The sequence below is a fragment of the Taudactylus pleione genome, unplaced genomic scaffold (assembly GCF_031769625.1).
Source record: "Taudactylus pleione unplaced genomic scaffold, aTauple2 ptg000341l, whole genome shotgun sequence".
NCBI classification, from domain to species: domain Eukaryota; kingdom Metazoa; phylum Chordata; class Amphibia; order Anura; family Myobatrachidae; genus Taudactylus; species Taudactylus pleione.
Window position 1 is genome coordinate 1,940,872 of NW_028284742.1, and position 21,884 is coordinate 1,962,755.

Sequence of the window (21,884 nt, forward strand, 5' to 3'; positions counted from 1 at the left end):
ATTATACCATCTCATCATACACCTTCTCATTATACAATCTCATCATACACCTTCTCATTATACCATCTCATCATACACCTTCTCATTATACCATCTCATCATACACCTTCTCATTATACACCTTCTCATACAAACCATACACCTTCTCATCATACACCTTCTCATACAAACCATACACCTTCTCATCATACACCTTCTCATACAAACCATACACCTTCTCATTATACCATCTCATCATACACCTTCTCATTATACCATCTCATCATACACCTTCTCATACAAACCATACACCTTCTCATACAAACCATACACCTTCTCATTACACCATCTCATCATACACCTTCTCATTATACCATCTCATCATACACCTTCTCATACAAACCATACACCTTCTCATCATACACCTTCTCATTATACCATCTCATCATACACCTTCTCATTATACCATCTCATCATACACCTTCTCATTATACCATCTCATCATACACCTTCTCATTATACCATCTCATCATACACCTTCTCATTATACCATCTCATCATACACCTTCTCATACAAACCATACACCTTCTCATTATACCATCTCATCATACACCTTCTCATTATACCATCTCATCATACACCTTCTCATTATACCATCTCATCATACACCTTCTCATTATACAATCTCATCATACACCTTCTCATTATACAATCTCATCATACACCTTCTCATTATACAATCTCATCATACACCTTCTCATTATACCATCTCATCATATACCTTCTCATTATACCATCTCATCATACACCTTCTCATACAAACCATACACCTTCTCATACAAACCATACACCTTCTCATTATACCATCTCATCATACACCTTCTCATTATACCATCTCATCATACACCTTCTCATACAAACCATACACCTTCTCATTATACCATCTCATCATACACCTTCTCATTATACCATCTCATCATACACCTTCTCATTATACCATCTCATCATACACCTTCTCATACAAACCATACACATTCTCATTATACCATCTCATCATACACCTTCTCATACAAACCATACACCTTCTCATTACACCATCTCATCATACACCTTTTCATTATATCATCTCATCATACACCTTCTCATACAAACCATACACCTTCTCATTATACAATCTCATCATACACCTTCTCATTATACCATCTCATCATACACCTTCTCATTATACCATCTCATCATACACCTTCTCATACAAACCATACACCTTCTCATTATACCATCTCATCATACACCTTCTCATTATACAAACAGCCAGCTCAGTAGATTTGCTCCTACCTTATCAGATATACCTTTCCGTTTCTGGTCATCTTGGGTATCTGGATAGATGACTTGATCCCGTAATGTCCCCAGAGTCATATACGGTCTCTAAAACATGTAAATAACTTTGCTGAAATTGCTTTGTGTGTCTGATTGCATAGGGACTACATTGTGCACACAACATACTATGGAAATGGGAAAAGGCAAACGAAAAGTTACCTGGGGTACATAAAACAGTTTTCCTCGATCAGGTTTAGTCAGACAACCTCCAAAAAGTGGCCACAACTGAAAAAACAACCAAAAAAAAAAAACACACATACATTTTAAATTTCATAAACTTAAAAAAGAAAATTAGACAAAAAGTGGCTATATAAGTTCTCAAAATATCAGCTGACAGGCCAGATCCATTTTGTACATATGCTTCCATATACAATAAATGGCATATGAGAAAATGTGACTACATCAAATCACTACTTTTCAGTGTTATCAGCTTCTCTCTAATAATAACAAATCAATCCTAAAAACACTTCAGCTTCCTGTCCCGCATGAGGGACGCCATTTTAGATTTCTGTAGAGTCATGTGACAAAGGACTGGGCATCCTTGTTGTGTGGTAGGATTAGGGGAGTGATTTGGTATCTCTAATGCTGCAATCGACCAAGCAAATTACCTAAAACTACGGGTACATAGCGACCGACTGTTTGGCCACCCCTGCTATATAGCTTTCTTAGCTGAATAAAATGACATTGGCAAATTCTAGGCAGCCATTTTGTGGGCTAGTCCAATGAAAATGCAGCCTATTAATTTTCTAGGAACCAGTGACATCACTAGAACAAAGTCAATTTGTCATCAATGACATGGTTTCCTAGTGAAGAGATAGGCAGCATACAGATGTGTCCTCATACACTATTGCTGTAGTTTCGCCAAACAGTCCTTCTCGGCCGCAAGGTCCCATGCGACTCGGCTTGTGCAGAGTAATTTTTCTTGCCCAAAAATGCATTTCAGTCGAAACCTGATGCGAAAAACTGCTTAACATTTAATTTGATATGCGACACTTGTATATCTACGTACAAATGAGTCTGTATACGAAATGCCACGATGCAGCAGCCGCCGCTTTTTTTCACGCCAAGTTCCGTTGTGCTTCGTATACAGAATCAGATGCACACAGTGTCGCATATGAAATGAATCAGTACAGTCTCGTGAAGAAGTCTGTCACATCTGATTGCAACCAAGACGCAGTTTCGGGTGAAAAAGCAGCACGGCACAAGTCGTGTCACATGCGGCTCACTCTTGCCAGGTGTCTCATGGCACATTGAGGCTAGGTATATGAGGACACATCTGTATGACATGTATATTGGTTCAGCCTACAGCATGCCTGTCTTCACCAGCAACAGGTACAATATTAAAGTTAGTGTGTGTTAAAGTTAAAGACTTCCATTATATTTATGTGATCATTTGACCAGGGGGATAGTAGTCCTAAGAAACCTATGGCTTTAATTTACCTCAGCAGGCAAAGCATACATTAAAGATACAGAAGAATAACTAGTATAACCACAGCAATTTTACAAAAAAAAAAAAAAAGGGAAACTGAAAATCTGTTCATATGATTCAACTTGAGGAGTCACATATTACCCAACCCTTTATTCTTGTACAAGAAAGATTACCTCTCCTAATACTCGGAAAAGGGAGCTCTTCCCACAGCCATTTGGCCCACACACGAGTACATTGGTGCCAGATCTCACCTGTAAATAAAGACAATATATTTAATTTTTAGAAAACAGCCACTGCCACAAAAGCAGATAGAAAACAAACATGAAGAATAAAGCCTGGTTTGGTAAATACACCCAATATAACACTGATTGGGGAATAGGAGTAAATTACCCCAAATGGGGTAAAAATGAAATTCCTGGAGGTAATGGACGGACAGCCGGGCATGTATATTAATCAGTGCATGCCCGGCTGTCCATCCATTACCCCCAGGAATGGAGGTCACTGGCGCCAGTGACCTCCAGACCGGCACCGCAGGGAGGCTCCAAGCCGGACGCCCGCTGAGATGTTATTACCAGCGGGCGCCCGGCTCCTTCCCTGCAGCGCCCTGTTAGCTGGAGGCTGGAGTTCTCTTCTGAACTCCAGCTTCCGGCTCTCCCCATGCGCACTATGGGAGAGACGTCATGTAGTCTCTCCCATATTTCCGAGGAGCAGCCGGGCGGACAGGATGGCGGTGGATGCAGGAGCGGGGAGTAAGGTAAGTGGGCTTTTTTTTTCCCTTTGTACAAGCGGCACTACAGGTGAATAATATGGGGGCACTGCCACAGGGGCATAACTATGGGGGCACTAATACAGGGGCATTATATGGGGGCACTACTACAGGGGCACTATATGGGGGCACTACTACAGGGGCACTATATGGGGGCACTGCTACAGGGGCACTATATGGGGGCACTGCTACAGGGGCATTATATAGGGGCACTGCTACAGGGGCACTATTACAGGGGCATTATATGGGGGCACTATTACAGGGGCCTTATATGGGGGCACTACTACAGGGGGTATTATATGGGGCACTACTACAGGGGCCTTATATGGGGGCACTACTGCAGGGGCATTATATGGAGGCACTACTACAGGGGCATTATATGGGGGCACTATTACAGGGGCCTTACATGGGGGGCACTACTACAGGGGCATTATATGCGGGCACTACTACAGGGGGTATTATATGGGGCACTACTACAAGGGCATTATATGGGGGCACTACTACAGGGGGACTACTACAAGGGCATTATATGGGGGCACTTCTATATGATTTCCTTCCCTTAAAATCAAGGGGGCAACGTCGGCGTATCAATATATTTTGGGGTAAAAGGTAAAAAAGTTCCCTGACCACTGCAATATAATATTTCTCCTTTGAAATCTAGCTGAAATTAAAATACTATAACATCAAATAATCATATTTTGCCCAACGCCAAGGATCCCTGTTCTGTAAATGTTGTGCACCAATATAGTTGGCTGAACAAGCCACTGCAGCCATCGTACCAGCTGCTACAACTGTTTAATGCAGGCAGTTTCCATTCAAGCTTCTCCAGCTGTTAACTTGGGAGAAGCATTAGGTGCAGCTCCAGCCGGGTGTAGTATATTCTAAACAATGGAGACCGCGAGCAAGTGACTACATGTGTTTTATTAGTTCTTGTAAGGGGTATATATTGGCACAATACTATTTTTATCCAGAGCCCTTTCTATATTGCATTGATATAGTTCCATTGTCAAACTGGATGAAAGAAAAATGTCCCTGTATTTTGTCACTGTTTTACAAGCTGATTTCACAATAATAGACACAGTTAACACTGTCAGTAAGGGGTCAAGCTGGGTACACACTAGACAATATGTCGTCCGATCCCACAGATCGGAGCGACATATTGGGTACATTGTCTAGTGCTTACCCATGAAATGCGCGCTCCCGCTGATCCGCCCTCAGTCCTATTGCAGGGCCGACGGGGAATGTTGCCAACGATGCCATGTTGCAGAATGCAGCATGGTGTGTCCCGCTCCCTTTGGACACGCATCGGTAAGTGTGTATGTGTGAAGTCGGGCTGGGTACACATCGTCTGATAAGTACGCAGCATAACTAAACTGGGCTATAAAGCACAATGTCCCCAAGATTTGGAACTGCAAATATTTTTGCACCATATTAATTTGTGGTAAGTTCAGTGTAACACATTTATGTAATAAATGTCGAGAGAAAAAATATGAGATATGGTAAGAACTTACCCTTGTTATCTCTATTTCTACGAAGTCCATAGGGTTCCACAGGATACCTTGGGGTATAGGTGTGACGTCAGTCATCGAGCACCAAAGAGTTAAGCTTTCAGCCTCCCAGGATGCACTAGGTCCCCCTCCTATACCCCGCCCCCGAGCCAAGGCACCTCAGTTAGTTACCAAGCCATAGGCCGGAGGAGGAGAAGGAAGAGAGAAAAAAAGATCTGGACACACACACAAGAATCACATTCTCACCAGAGGGAGACGGAAAAACCGGTGACCAGAGCAAAGCCCATCTGCAGCACAGGTGCGATAGGTCGGGAGTCCTGTGGAACCCTATGGACTTCGTAGAAATAGAGATAACAAGGGTAAGTTCTTACCATATCTCATATTTTCTACGTCAGGGTCCATAGGGTATCCACAGGATACCTTGGGGATGTCCCAAAGCAGTATCCTTTAAGGGTGGGGACGCTCCTGTGCAGAAAGGAGAATCCGCCGCCCGAAGGAAACATCCTGAGAGGCGAAGGTGTCAAACCTGTAATACCTCATGAAGGCATGGACAGAGGACCACGTAGCAGCCTTGCAGATCTGGACTGCAGAGGCACCACGTCGAGCTGCCCACGAAGGACCCACAGACCTAGTGGAATGAGCCTTCAGAGAAGGAGGAACCGGTAGGCATTCATGAAGATAAGCTTCAGAAATAGCCATACGGATCCAGGCTGCCAAAGTTTGCTTTGAGGCAGGCAAACCCTTTTTACGGAAGCCATAGAGGACAAACAAAGCGTCCGACTTCCTAAACGAAGAAGTGCGGTCAACATAAGTCCTTAAAGCCCGCACAACATCCAAAGAGGCCTCACCCACGGAAAGACCCGGTGAGTTAAAGGCCGGAACAACGATTTCCTCGTTAACATGAAACTGGGAAACAACTTTGGGAAGAAACTCGGGCTGAGTGCGGAGCACTGCCCTGTTCCCATGAAAAACCAAGAAAGGGTGTCTACAAGAAAGAGCCCCTAAATCAGAAACACGTCTGGCCGAAGCAATAGCCAGAAGGAAAACAGTCTTAGCTGTTAGCCATTTAAGATCCACTGAGCCCAGTGGTTCAAACGGCAGTCATTGGAGAGCCCTCAGGACCACAGCCAAATCCCAAGGCGCCACAGGTGGAACAAAGGGCGGCTGAATGCGGAGAACACCTTGCATAAAGGTGCGCACATCCGGGATTGTAGCAATCCTACGGTGAAACCAGACAGACAGGGCCGAAACCTGTACCTTCAAAGAAGCAAGGCGAAGCCCATGATCTAGTCCCGCTTGTAGGAAGGCGAGAATCCGAGACAGACGAAACTCCCGCGGTGCATAACCTCTCGGTCGACACCACTGGAAGAATGTATGCCACACGCGATGGTATATCCTCGCGGAAGACTGTTTCCGAGCTCGCAACATGGTACGCACTACAGAGCTGGAAAACCCCCGGGACCTCAGCATGGCCGTCTCAACAGCCACGCCGTCAAAGACAGCCGAGTTAGGTCCGGGCGAAGGCAAGGACCCTGAGACAGAAGGTCCGGTCGTAGCGGCAACTGCAGAGGACTGTCCACGGACAGACCCTGAAGGTCTGAGAACCAGTGCCGTCTGGGCCACGCGGGAGCTATCAACAGGAGCGTCCCTCCTTCCTGTTTGAATTTCCGGATTACCCGTGGAAGAAGGGAGACCGGAGGGAACAGGTATGCGAACCGGAACGTCCACCGGACGGACAGAGCATCCACCAGAGACGCCCCTTCGTCTCTTGTGCGAGACCCGTACACCGGCAACTTGTTGTTGTGCCGGGACGCCATGAGGTCGATCTCTGGAAGACCCCATCTGTCCACCAGCAGTTGAAAAACGTCCGGGTGCAGGAACCATTCCCCCGGATGAACGTCCTGGCGACTTAGAAAGTCCGCCTCCCAATTTAGCACTCCCGGGATGAAGACCGCTGATATGGCCGGAAGATTGCGCTCCGCCCATACCAGGATCCGAGAGACCTCCACGAGAGCCGCCCGACTTCGGGTTCCTCCTTGCCTGTTTATGTAGGCCACGGTGGTAGCGTTGTCCGACTAGACCTGTACCGGACGACCCAGGAGAACCCGATGTGCCTGCTGGAGAGCATTGAAGACCGCACGGAGTTCCAAGATATTGATTGGAAGCTCCGCTTCTGTCGGCGTCCACCTGCCCTGGAACAAGTGTGGACCCGAAACTGCTCCCCAGCCCCGAAGACTGGCGTCCGTTGTCAACAGGACCCAATTTGGAACCCAGAACGGACGTCCCTTGTTGAGGTGGGTCGTCTGTAACCACCAGGCAAGGGACAGGCGAACCTCCGGGGTGAGCACAATTGTCTGGGAATTCAGAGACTGCGGCAGCCCGTTCCACTTGGACAGAATCAGGTGCTGCAGAGGTCTGGGGTGAAACTGGGCATATTCCACCATGTCGAACACCGACACCATGGAGCCCAGTAACCTTATCGCCGAGTGTAGAGACACCTGGCGACTGAGCAGACAACTGCGCACCCTCGACTGTAAAGCAGAGATCTTTTCCTCCGTCACGAAGATCCTCTGCTGTTCCGAGTCCAATAAGGCTCCGAGGTGCAGAATCCTCCGAGATGGGATTAGAGTGGACTTCTGCCAGTTGATTATCCAGCCGTGCCGTTGCAGTAGCGCAATGGTCAGGTCCAAGTGGTGTAGAAGGAGCTCTGGAGATCCTGCCACCAATAACAGGTCGTCCAAGTACGGCAACATGCGGACTCCCTGCAGCCGCAGAGAAGCCGCCATGACCGCCATCACCTTGGTGAACACACGTGGTGCTGTCGCCAGGCCAAAAGGTAACGCCCGAAACTGGAAGTGGTCGCTGCGGATTGCAAACCTGAGGAGCTGTTGATGGCGCAAAAGAATAGGGACATGCAGGTAAGCGTCCTGTATGTCCAATGATACCATGTAGTCCCCAGGTTCCAGCGCCAGAATGATGGACCGTAGGGTCTCCATCCGAAACTTCGGTACCCGCAAAGACCTGTTGAGAGCTTTGAGGTTGAGAATCGGACGATACGACCCATTGGGTTTCTGTACCAAAAAAAGATTTGAATAGAAACCCTGGCCCCTCTGGGAGAATGGAACAGGCACTATAACTCCAGCCTGGAGCATAGTGTGCAATACCTTCCGCAGCTCCGTAGCCTTGTTCCGGTCTGATGGTAGACCCGTGGTGAAGAATCGAGCCGGGGGTCTGTGCCGGAAGGAGAGGGCGTACCCGTGGGAGACCACCTCGAGAACCCAAGTGTCTGTCGTAGTGACCGACTAACACTTGGCGAACTGCAGCAGGCGGCCTCCCACTTTGGGATCCCCCAAAGGGAGGCCCAGACCGTCAGGCCGCAGGCTTGTCATCTGGCTTGGGGGCCGGACGTCTGGTACTCCATGCCTGCTTCCGGGGCTTGGCCGATTTCTTAGGGCCAGCCTGTCGAGGAAAAGACTGTGGTTTGGGCCTGCCCTGGGCCCTAGATGACCGAAAGGACGATGGTCCAGAACCAGAAGGAGCAGCGGCCGACGGGAGACAAGCCGATTTGGCTGCCGCCAGCGTGGCCACAATCTTATCCAGATCCGGACCGAAGAGAACTTCTGCGGTAAATGGCAACGCCTCCAGACCCCTTTTGGAATCTGCGTCCGCCTTCCAGGATCGCAGCCACAAGTTGCAACGGGCAGCCACCGCTGCTGAAGAAATTCTAGACACCAGAGTACTAATGTCTAAGGCCGCCTCGTTGATATAAATGGCCGAATCACGGAGATTACCAATCAACTCCGCCTGTTCGGCCGGACAGTCGGAGTCAAAAGAAGCCTCTAATGAATGCGCCCAGCGCTCCATCGCTCTGGCAACCCAGCAAATGGCCATAGCCGGTCGTGCTGCCCCCCCCCCCGCAAGGGAATAAGCGGACTTCAGGCAGATCTCCACCTTGCGGTCCGTAGCATCCTTAAGGGAGGACATGGATGGCATCGGCAATGTGGCACTACGGACAAGACGGGTCACGTGAGAATCCACCTGTGGAGGGGATTCCCACTTTGCAAAATAATTATCCGCGAACGGATAAGCCACCGCCAGGCGCCTCTGCGGCTGGTATCTTTTGCCAGGCTGTTTCCACGCCTCCTCTAAATGGTCCACTAACTGACCTGAAAGAGGAAAGACTGTGGCATCGCCCTTCACATCTTTAAAAAAGGCGTACTTAGATTTAGCCGCTGGGGGAACTTCGTCCTCAATCACCAAGGCTGTGCGGACTGCCCGAATAAGTCCAGGAATATATACCTTGGACTTAGCGTCAGCATCCTTAGTATGGAGAGGTTCCTGATCGTAAGGATCCAGAATCTCCCCATCATCAGACGTCCCCTCGTCATCCTCATAAGGAGCCGACAGAGACGCCACCGGCCGTTTATGTGGCCGGATCACAGACTCCCCTTGCAACACATCCGACAAGTGCTGTACAGAACTCGTCAGGGAGTTAACTCACGCCGGCTCCTGAGAAACCGGGAGCGGGGAAATAGGGAGACTGTGGGGTACCACCAATTGTCGTGGGAAACCCTGCATGGGTGACGACACCACTGACTGCTGGGACAAACCCATCGGTGTAAACGCGGGTTGCAGAGCTAACTGGCCCACTAAGGTTGTAAGCGCCTGAGCGAAACAAGCCCAGGGCGGCTCCTGTTCCGGTGCTGTAACCGTAAGAGGCCGCGCCATGGACAAACACTGCCGGCAAAGGCTCTCCGCGCTACCCTCCCCCACCGCTAACGGTACTTTACACGTAGTACACTGTAGCCGGAGAGGAAAATCACTTTCAGACATGATGGCACCAAGTATGTGACCCCTCTGACCAATTATATATCAAATAGGCGAGAGACCACCCTGCAGCACCGCACCGCAAGGGCTTAGCAGAAAGAACAGGGATAGTAATAAAGCTGACAGTTTAGAAGAAAAGTTACAGGCAGCAGCGCTAGCACAGTCACATACAATGCAAAGAAATATCAATTCCTGCACTAACAGCGCTGATCACTCAACTACGCAGACGCAGGGCCTGGTAGGACACAGCGCAGCATACACAGACCTGACCCAAATCGGAGGAGAGGTATACGGGGGGACCCAGACCACGATGCTTCCGTCCAGGCTTCCAGCAGCGTTCACCATGCGTTCAGAGGAAGATGGCCGCCGAGGAGCAGAGAGGAGGCTGGCCTGGGGGAGGAGCGCTGCCACAGGACCAGTCGGCAGCGTGCAGAGAGGGCTGTGTGCAGCGGGGGAGGCGCCGGCTGTGAGACAGGGAAGGCGCGCTCCCCTGGCATGCATTTAACCCCTGGGATGCCGCAGCGCTACCGCTCTGCTGCGGTCCGCTGTCCCAGGGGGTAGTGGAAGCGCAGGTTGGTTGCCTGGCTCCATGCTGCAGCCAGTCCCCAGGGAGCCCCCTGCCTGGGGACTCAGGACCATGTGATCAGCGGGGACCCACCACGGGACCCCGTTGCTTATCTTTGTCCCACTTGAATCCGGCCATGGTCCGGAACATCTGGGGTCACCGCTAGCTGTGACCCCAGATGCTCACCAGCATCCCCGGATCGGTACCGGCGGGGGTGTAGGGAAGACAGCATGGATGTCAGGACTGACTGTCCATGCTGTACAGCCAGATGTGCAGCCACAGCTGCATAGAAGAAAGCTTCAGGGGCTCTTCTAGCCCCCACTCCGGCTGGGCACCAAACTAAACTGAGGGGCCTTGGCTCGGGGGCGGGGTATAGGAGGGGGACCTAGTGCATCCTGGGAGGCTGAAAGCTTAACTCTTTGGTGCCCGATGACTGACGTCACACCTATACCCCAAGGTATCCTGTGGATACCCTATGGACCCTGAAGTAGAAAAATAAAAATAAAAACAAACTTAAGTAATCAAAATGAAGCCATTGTATTAGCACCCCGGATGCCCATGAACACCTCTAAAATAATATTACGTACTTCAAAGTCGAGATCTCGGATTAAAATATCTCCATTTGGTGTTGCTAAAGGAACGTGATCAAACCTAAAATAAAAGGTTTACAAATACTTAGGAACATTACACTGCCAAAGTAATATATCTGTATTAATACAAAATATACAACATAACGTAATAAAGAAGCATATATAGCAAAAGAAAGAAAAGTGATATTGAATTCATATTGAGACATGCACACAAAAACATGTAAAAATAGTAAACCCTCTTCCCCAATAATACAATTGACAGTTGCAATGCCAAGAGCTCACTCAGTATGGTGCACTCTGTGCCCAAGAGCTTAGATCTCAATTGTGGCCACCAATCTTACTCATGCCACGCTGAAAGAATGTAACTTCAAGACGTTGGATTTTTGTTGGGGCTTCATTCAAATGTTTCCAGATTAGCCCTAGGACACCCAAACACATAGACGGCTATTTCAGCCACTGGGTTAGGTATGGGAGGTCATGAGTGACAATGTCAGCAGTCAATATGTTGAAACAACTATGCCAGTGCCAGGATCCCTACATGGCTGATATACCACTAAGAGCATTGCACGCAGGTGGTTGCTATAACCTTAAACATGACTGTAAATTATATTTTTAAAGTTATAACATGTGAACAGGTGAAATGCTCTAAAAAATATGAGATATGGTAAGAACTTACCCTTGTTATCTCTATTTCTACGAAGTCCATAGGGTTCCACAGGATACCTTGGGGTATAGGTGTGACGTCAGTCGCTGGGCACCATAGAGTTAAGCTTTTCAGCCTCCCAGGATGCACTAGGGTCCCCCTCCTATACCCCGCCCCCGAGCCAAGGCACCTCAGTTAGTTATCAAGCCATAGGCCGGAGGAGGAGAAGGAAGAGAGAGAAAAAAGATCTGGACACATACAAGAATCACATTCTCACCAGAGGGAGACGGAAAACCGGTGACCAGAGCAAAGCCCATATGCAGCACAGGTGTGACAGGGCGGGAGTCCTGTGGAACCCTATGGACTTCGTAGAAATAGAGATAACAAGGGTAAGTTCTTACCATATCTCATATTTTCTACTTCAGGGTCCATAGGGTATCCACAGGATACCTTGGGGATGTCCCAAAGCAGTATCCTTTAAGGGTGGGGACGCTCCTGTGCAGAAAGGAGAATCCGCCGCCCGAAGGAAGCATCCTGAGAGGCGAAGGTGTCAAACCTGTAATACCTCACGAAGGTATGGACAGAGGACCACGTAGCAGCCTTGCAGATCTGAACTGCCGAGGCAACACGTCGAGCTGCCCACGAAGGACCCACAGACCTAGTGGAATGAGAAGGAGAAGGAGGGACCGGTAGGCCTTCATGAAGATAAGCTTCAGAAATAGCCATACGGATCCAGGCTGCCAAAGTTTGCTTTGAAGCAGGCCAACCCTTTTTACGGAAGCCATAGAGGACAAACAAAGCGTCCGACTTCCTAAACGAAGAAGTGCGGTCAACATAAGTCCTTAAGGCCCGCACAACATCCAAAGAGGCCTCACCCACGGAAAGACCCGGTGAGTTAAAGGCCGGAACAACTATTTCCTCGTTAACATGAAACTGGGAAACAACTTTGGGAAGAAACTTGGGCCGAGTGCGGAGCACTGCCCTGTTCCCATGAAAAACCAAGAAAGGGGGTCTACAAGAAAGAGCCCCTAACTCAGAAACACGTCTGGCCGAAGCAATGGCCAGAAGGAAAACAGTCTTAGCTGTTAGCCATTTAATATCCACTGAGCCCAGTGGTTCAAACGGCGGTCCTTGGAGAGCCCTCAGGACCACAGCCAAATCCCAAGGCGCCACAGGTGGAACAAAGGGCGGCTGAATACGGAGAACACCTTGCATAAAGGTGCGCACATCCGGGATTGTAGCAATCCTACGGTGAAACCAGACAGATAGGGCCGAAACCTGTACCTTCAAAGAAGCAAGGCGAAGCCCATGATCTAGTCCCGCTTGCAGGAAGGCGAGAATCCGAGACAGACGAAACTCCCGCGGTGCATAACCTCTCGGTCGACACCACTGGAAGAACGTATGCCACACGCGATGGTATATCCTCGCGGAAGACGGTTTCCGAGCTCGTAACATGGTACGCACCACAGAGCTGGAAAACCCCCGGGACCTCAGCATGGCCGTCTCAACAGCCACGCCGTCAAAGACAGCCGAGTCAGGTCCGGGTGAAGGCAAGGACCCTGAGACAGAAGGTCCGGTCGTAGCGGCAACCGCAGAGGACTGTCCACGGACAGACCCTGAAGGTCTGAGAACCAGTGCCGTCTGGGCCACGCGGGAGCTATCAACAGGAGCGTCCCTCCTTCCTGTTTGAATTTCCGGATTACCCGTAGAAGAAGGGAGACCGGAGGGAACAGGTATGCGAACCGGAACGTCCACCGGACGGACAGAGCATCCACCAGAGACGCCCCTTCGTCTCTTGTGCGAGACCCGTACACCGGCAACTTGTTGTTGTGCCGGGACGCCATGAGGTCGATTTCTGGAAGACCCCACCTGTCCACCAGTAGTTGAAAAACGTCCGGGTGCAGGGACCATTCCCCCGGATGAACGTCCTGGCGACTTAGAAAGTCCGCCTCCCAATTTAGCACTCCCGGGATGAAGACCGCTGATATGGCCGGAAGATTGCGCTCCGCCCAAACCAGGATCCGAGAGACCTCTACGAGAGCCGCCCGACTGCGAGTTCCTCCTTGCCTGTTTATGTAGGCCACGGTGGTAGCGTTGTCTGACTGGACCTGCACCGGGTGACCCTGGAGAAACCGCTGTGCCTGCTGGAGAGCATTGAAGACCGCACGGAGTTCCAAGATATTTATTGGAAGCTCCGCTTCTGTCGGCGTCCACCTGCCCTGGAACAAGTGTGGACCCGAAACTGCTCCCCAGCCCCGAAGACTGGCGTCCGTTGTCAACAGGACCCAATTTGGAACCCAGAACGGACGTCCCTTGTTGAGGTGGGTCGTCTTTAACCACCACGCAAGGGACAGGCGAACCTCCGGGGTGAGCACAATCGTCTGGGACTTCAGAGACTGAGGCAGCCCGTTCCACTTGGACAGGATCAGGTGCTGCAGAGGTCTGGAGTGAAACTGGGCGTATTCCACCATGTCGAACACCGACACCATGGAGCCCAGTAACCTCATCGCCGAGTGTAAGGACACCTGGCGGCTGTGCAGACAACTGCGCACCCTTGACTGTAAAGCAGAGATCTTGTCCTCCGTCCCGAAGATCCTTTGCTGTCCCGAGTCCATTAAGGCTCCAAGATGCAGAATCCTCCGAGACGGGATTAGAGTGGACTTCTGCCAGTTGATTAGCCAGCCGTGCCGTTGCAGCAGTGCAATGGTCAGGTCCAAGTGGTGTAACAGGAGCTCAGGAGATCCTGCCACCAATAACAGGTCGTCCAAGTACGGCAACATGCGGACTCCCTGCAGCCGCAGAGAAGCCGCCATGACCGCCATCACCTTGGTGAAAACACGTGGTGCTGTCGCCAGGCCAAAAGGTAACGCCCGAAACTGGAAGTGGTCGCTGCAGATTGCAAACCGGAGGAACTGTTGATGGCGCAAAAGAATAGGGACATGCAGGTAAGCGTCCTGTATGTCCAATGACACCATGTAGTCCCCAGGTTCCAGCGCCAGAATGATGGACCGTAGGGTCTCCATCCGAAACTTCGGGACCCGCAAAGACTTGTTGAGTGCTTTGAGGTTGAGAATCGGACGATACGACCCATTGGGTTTCTGTACCAAAAATAGATTTGAATAGAAACCCTGGCCCCTCTGGGAGAATGGAACAGGCACTATAACTCCAGCCTGGAGCATAGTGTGCAATACCTTCCGCAGCTCCGTAGCCTTGTTCCGGTCTGATGGTAGACCCGTGGTGAAGAATCGAGCCGGGGGTCTGTGCCGGAAGGAGAGGGCGTATCCGTGGGAAACCACCTCCAGAACCCAAGTGTCTGTCGTAGTGGTCGACCAACACTGGGCGAACTGTAGCAGGCGGCCTCCCACCCTGGAATCCCCCAAAGGGAGGCCCGGACCATCAGGCCGCAGGCTTGTCATCTGGCTTGGGGGCCGGACGTCTGGTACTCCATGCCTGCTTCCGGGGCTTGGCCGATTTCTTAGGGCCAGCCTGTCGAGGAAACGACTGTGGTTTGGGCCTGCCCTGGGCCCTAGATGACCGAAAGGACGATGGTCCAGAACCAGAAGGAGCAGCGGCTGACGGGAGACAAGCCGATTTGGCTGCCGCCAGCGTGGCCACAATCTTATCCAGATCCGGACCGAAGAGAACTTCTCCGGTAAACGGCAAGGCTTCCAGACCCTTCTTGGAAACTGCGTCCGCCTTCCAGGATCGCAGCCACAAGGTGCGCCGAGCAGCTACCGCTGCTGAAGAAATTCTAGACACCAGAGTACTAATGTCTAGAGCCACCTCGTTGATGTAAGTGGCCGAATCACGGAGATTGCCAATCAACTCCGCCTGTTCGGCCGGACAGTCGGAATCAAAAGAAGCCTCTAATGAATCCGCCCAGCGCTCCATCGCTCTGGCAACCCAGCAAATGGCCATAGCCGGCCGTGCTGCCCCCCCCGCAAGGGAATAAGCGGACTTCAGGCAGATTTCCACCTTGCGGTCCGTAGCATCCTTAAGGGAGGACATGGATGGCATCGGCAATGTGGCACTACGGACAAGACGGGTCACGTGAGAATCCACCTGTGGAGGGGATTCCCACTTAGCAAAACAATTATCCGCGAACGGATAAGCCACCGCCAGGCGTCTCTGCGGCTGGTATCTTTTGCCAGGCTGTTTCCACGCCTCCTCTAAATGGTCCACCAACTGACCCGAAAGAGGAAAGACTGTGGCATCGCCCTTCACATCTTTGAAAAAGGCATATTTAGACTTAGCCGCTGGGGGAACTTCGTCCTCAATCACCAAGGCTGTGCGGACCGCCCGAATAAGTCCAGGAATATATACTTTGGACTTAGCATCAGCGTCCTTAGTATGGAGAGGTTCCTGATCGTAAGGATCCAGAATCTCCCCATCAGACGTCCCTTCGTCATCCTCATAAGGAGCGGACAGAGACGCCACCGGCCGTTTATGAGGCCGCATCACAGACTCCCCCCTTGCAATACATCCGACAAGTGCTGTACAGAACTCGTCAGGGAGTTAACCCATGCTGGCTCCTGAGAAACCGGGAGCGGGGAAATAGGGAGACTGTGGGGTACCACCAATTGTCGTGGGAAACCCTGCATGGGTGACGACACCACAGACTGCTGGGACAAACCCATCGGAGTAAACGCGGGCTGCGGAGCTAACTGGCCGACTAAAGCTGTTAGCGCCTGAGCGAAACAAGCCCAGGGCGGCTCCTGTACCAGTGCTGTAACCGTAAGAGGCCGCGCCATGGACAAACACTGCCGGCAAAGGCCCTCCGCGCTACCCTCCCCCTCCGCTAACGGTACTTTACACGTGGTACACTGTAGCCGGAGGGGAAAATCACTTTCAGACATGATGGCACCACGTATGTGACCCCTCTCACCAATTATATATTAAATAGGCGAGAGACCACCCTGCAGCACCGCACCGCAAGGGCTTAGCAGAAAGAACAGGGACAGTAATAAAGCTGACAGTTTAGAGAAGAAAAGTTACAGGCAGTGCTAGCACAGTCACATACAATGCAAAGAAAATCAATTCCTGCACTAACAGCGCTGATCACTCAACTACACAGACACAGGGCCTGGTAGGACACAGCGCTGCATACACAGACCTGACCACAGCGGAGGAGAGGTATGCGGGGGGACCCAGACCACGATGCTTCCGTCCAGTGCTTCCAGCAGCGTTCACCATGCGTTGGAGAAGATGGCCGCCGAGGAGCAGAGAGGAGGCTGGCCTGGGGGAGGAGCGCTGACACAGGGCCAGTCAGCACAGTGCAGAGAGGGCTGTGTGCAGCGGGGGAGGCGCCGGCTGTGAGACAGGGAAGGCGTGCTCCCCTGGCATGCATTTAACCCCTGGGACGCCGCAGCGCTACCGCTCTGCTGTGGTCCGCTGTCCCAGGGGGTAGTGGAAGCGCAGGTTGGTCGCCTGGCTCCACGCTGCAGCCAGTCCCCAGGGAGCCCCCTGCCTGGGGACTTAGGACCATGTGATCAGCGGGGACCCAACGCGGGACCCCGCTGCTTACCTCTGTCCCCCTTGAATCCGGCCATGGTCCGGAACATCTGGGGTCACCGCTAGCTGTGACCCCAGATGCCCACCAGCATCCCCGGATCAGTACCGGCGTTCTGGTACCGGCGGGGTGTAGGGAAGACAGCATGGACGTCAGGACTGACTGTCCATGCTGTTCATCCAGATGTGCAGCCACAGCTGCATGAAGAAAAAGCTTCAGGGGCTCTTCTAGCCCCCACTCCAACAGGTGCACCCGACTCCGGCCGGGCACCAAACTAAACTGAGGTGCCTTGGCTCGGGGGCGGGGTATAGGAGGGGGACCCTAGTGCATCCTGTGAGGCTGAAAAGCTTAACTCTATGGTGCCCAGCGACTGACGTCACACCTATACCCCAAGGTATCCTGTGGATACCCTATGGACCCTGAAGTAGAAAGCATAGTGATTGGTAACATTGTTACGGTCAACCTCCTGACTGCATATCGGTGGACTCTGACTTTCATAATGGACTCATTGAGCAGCCTCCCCAATTATCTAGTACATGATAATCAGGTTACATTACTGGATAAAGTACGAGCCTATGCCAGCCATTTACTCATATGACTAGTACTGCTAGGGGGATCTTCTGAAAAATCTCTCATTGCACTACACTGTGGGGCATATGAAAATTACGCTTGCCAGGTAGGCTGGAGGCAAGTCACTTACACAAATCAGACATATTGTAGCTCCATAACTATTTCAAACACACTCCGAAGTCGATAACTTAAGACTCCCACCATTGATTCCATAGCATACTATTACTAGATTAACTAGGTTCTCAGAGATTATTTAGGAGCGGGCACAAGCTTAAGTGAGCGTAAAATAATCATAGTGGACCTTGCCACCTTTTCTGAGTAGGAAGTATCCTTCTTGGCACAAGACAAGAAATTTTGCTCAACAGTAATTAGCCCAATCTATGAGCAACTGCGCCAGGATAATGTGCTGGACATAAGAGCTTTTCCATCTCAACCCGTCCCCGGACTTATTTTGTGAAATATATAAACTCCATTACCAAGCGACACTTAATCAGTACATATGACCCAAGGCGGAAGAGGACTGTGTTGCTCGTCAAAGCTACCAATCTCTCTACTAAATTACAGATATCAAACTGTGTACTAACATTTCAGACAACAGGCTGCAGATCCTCCTAACTGGAGCCATCAGACATGTAGGAGAGAGACCAGAGACACTATATACATTTTATCAGTGATACGTCTTTGCCAGCGTTATTCAATTAATCAGCATTTTCCAGCGTGGTAAACCGTGGGTTAAAGCGCACTAAGCCATAGATACTGTACTGGAATCTATGGGTTTCCCCTGCTAAAATGCTGTTAAATGCAGAAGTCATCCCCTCTGGAGCTTAGTGCGCGGGGTTCCCGCAACTAATTAAATTGGGCAGCGCATTCAATTGGCTGCGGAATAAACCCTGTGGCCAATTGAAATCCCCCCTTAATGTTTAAATGCATGACATCCTTGTTAGGTTAACGGACTGGTTATTTTACTTTATGAATCATATTGTTATTCTCAAATCTAATAATGTATTAATGAGTTTTTAAACTGAAAAAGTACATGGATGCGTTAATGCATACGATTTAGAACACAAATAATAAGTAAGGCAGTGTATTTATTTCTATTATTCCTATTCTGCTAAATATTATAAAGTACTGCAAGTCCCATTTGTGTCATTAGTAATTCTCTATTTATTCCATCTAATGTACAGTAGGTAGAAAAAAGTATTGCTCTACAATTCTGCAATTGTTTGAGTTAAACAAAAAGGTTTTGTAGAACCACTTTCCGTTTATTGCTTGGTCATTTTTTTCAAAATCTTATGCATTAACTCATCAATGTTCTTGTTCAGTTTAAAAACTCATTTATAGATTTGAGAACCAGAATATAATTCCTAAAGAAAAATAAACAGGCTGTTAACCTAACAAAGATGCCTGACTAACATAAATGATACCAAATGAGGTGGATACCACTAGAATCAGAGAGGGAAGGGGGGGTGGTTACTAATTACCCGGGCTTGATGGAGAGGCCCAATGAAGGCCCGTGGTCCAACGCTCGCCCCCATCTCCCTTTACCTGTCAGCGGCAGCATCAGTGTCTCCTCAGCTCGGCACATGCTGCTTTGTACTGGGCTGCGGTGGGACCAGGGATGCCACAGCCACCGGATTAGCCCCTTGGTTGATGGGCACAGGCGCCCCCCTGTGGAGCGAGCTGCGCTGCATAATACTATACTTTTTTTAAACTTTTTTTTAAAGTAGGCATGGTCACACCTATTTACATTGGGCCATTCCCCCCATATTATCCAGGCCCGGCAAAGCTCACTACTGCCCTGACAAGAAGGTCACCTACGTTCAATAAACTATGGGTTCCTAATGGGTTTATAAGAATTTCCTCCTAACAACATACTCACATTTTTCCCCGGGCTTTACTTACTAATGCATTTAATTCTTGGACTACTACAGATTCATGTGTCCTTATGCAATTGATATCTGCAACAGCACTGAATTCACAGAAAGGATAAGATTCTTGCCGGTGGATTTAATGATGCTGTCTAATAAAGGTTGAAGTGCTAAACTCTGACCTGCTCTGTGATTGGTAATGTTAGTACTAATCTCACATGACATGTACAATAGTTACAGAACCTGTCTCACTTCCCTCCCCCATGTCAAAATCCAATTACTGTTTGTGCACCACCCTCCCTACCTGATGTGTTTGTGTATATCTGCCTGACATTTAAGTACTGAATCCTGATTTACTAGAGCCACCTATAACACAAGCTGATAACTCTCAGAAACCAGTCTTCTGATTCTGTTGTGGGTTAGGGAGTGCCAGACCTCCCGCTATCGGTGTTTCCTCCAGTGGCCAAGTGCCTTTTGATAGTGTAGGAAACTGTACTCGCCTTGGCTTTCATTGCAATTTTTAGTCTAAAAGGAAAGACCTACACTTTTAAGAGTTATCGTGATAATGATAGTAATATACTGCCAATTGCCTAATATTGCTTCAGAGGGTGAAATAGCAGCCAACACTGCTTTTATACAGAAACAGGGTTTGTAATCCAATAATCATTAGAAGCTGGGACACCTGTAGGAATTGTTTACTTCAACATTCAAAGCTTAAATTTACTTCCATTGTTGCAGAACAGCTGTAAGTTCTTAAACCATTACTTGTTCCATGAAAAAGGACATTTTTATACTCTGAAATTCACACTATGTTTCAGTTTTTGCTAACCTAAACTTATATTTTTTAACCACCAGTTTACTGCTTACCATTTTTGTACCATTTCAGGTTAATCACTGGCCTTAAATTACTTAATTTTCAATAAAAACTGAAAAAAAATGGGAGTGATGTATAATTAGGGACTGGTAATGTACCTCGTTTAAGAACAGAGGCACAATAAAAACAAAATATTTTCAAAACAAAACGGTGTGAAGGCAAAATGCTGTATGAGCCCGTTACCTACATGTTTATTTAACATGCATAAGCTCATATCATAACTAAGAATTGCTCATCAACAAGCAGATGTGCTGCTCTTACATTTCCTTTCTCAGTGATGAAACACTGGTTTCCCCCACCTTTTGGTTTACGTGGTCTTATACCGGAATTGCAGACACTAACATTTTACACATCAAAATACAGAAACTATGATGGAACGTTATTGCCCAGACACATACTTAATGACGTTGTCACAATTGATAATTCTTCCACTTCCCGGTATTAAGGGTATTCTGGGAAGAGCTTCTGCCTCTGCAATTTAAAAATAATATAACTATGAGTATGAGTGTGTGAGAACAGGAGATTCTTTACGGAAAGAAATGAGAGCATTTACCTTTTTCCTGAGAAATCATAGTGCGCTCATATTTCCCTTGGTTCAAATCCTTCAGCACCTGCATCAATTCTGTAATTCTGGCTGTGAAACTACAAGAATGACATACTACAGTTAGCATTCCTTTATATAACATGAAGACCAGACAGAACCAGTGGTACAGATGTGTCCTTAGTCGCCTGTGCTGAAGTCGCGCAAACTGCCCCTCTCTGCGTACCTGGTCGGGTGTCTTTTTGCTGAAAATGCATCTAAGTCGCACTGCGATGCGAATATGATGCACCAAGAGACTGTGCTGATTCATTTGATATGTGACACTTTTATATCTGTGTTCAACTTAGTCTCTCAATCAGCATGTGAAGTGCTACGATGCAGTGAACATGGCTTTATTCCACACCGAGTTCTGTTTACAGTCTCAGTCGCACACAGACATAGAAGTGTCACAGATCAAATTAATCAGCAGTGTCTCTTGGTGTGTCCTTGTTGCATAGCATTGTGACTTAGATGCAAGAGGCCAGACTCTAGCAGAGAAGCATGGGACCTGGCGGCTCACTCACGCCAGGCAAGTCACACTGCATGGTACATATTAAGGCTAGATTTCTGAGGACACATCTGTATGGCTCCAATAGAAATTAAATGAAAGGACCATATAGCAAAATTATGAAAAGCCTCACATCCTTCCAAGCAACTTCTCCCCCCAATCCTCAGAGAAGTCACAAACAAGTGATCCAGACCATCTTCCAGTTTTATGAGTAAATTAGTAGGAGGGTTATCGTGCAGATATAAAGTTTAGGTAAGCATGCCAAGAGTAATGCAAACTCTAATCCTGAA

General features: G+C 49.0%; 1 protein-coding gene across 2 annotated transcripts in view; it reads right to left on the bottom strand.

The window, feature by feature from the left end:
• ABCD3 (ATP binding cassette subfamily D member 3) overlaps positions 1–21,884 on the bottom strand; it is an 87,705-nt gene that overhangs the window by 23,821 nt on the left and 42,000 nt on the right. For both annotated transcript variants that reach the window (XM_088443963.1, XM_088443962.1), the window contains exons 14-19: positions 21,060–21,148; positions 20,905–20,977; positions 11,040–11,103; positions 2,960–3,037; positions 1,517–1,582; positions 1,316–1,405 (exon numbers count right to left, since the gene is read on the bottom strand). In XM_088443963.1, the coding sequence (XP_088300089.1) occupies positions 1,316–1,405; positions 1,517–1,582; positions 2,960–3,037; positions 11,040–11,103; positions 20,905–20,977; positions 21,060–21,148 (460 nt within the window). The remainder of the gene's footprint in view (positions 1–1,315; positions 1,406–1,516; positions 1,583–2,959; positions 3,038–11,039; positions 11,104–20,904; positions 20,978–21,059; positions 21,149–21,884) is intronic.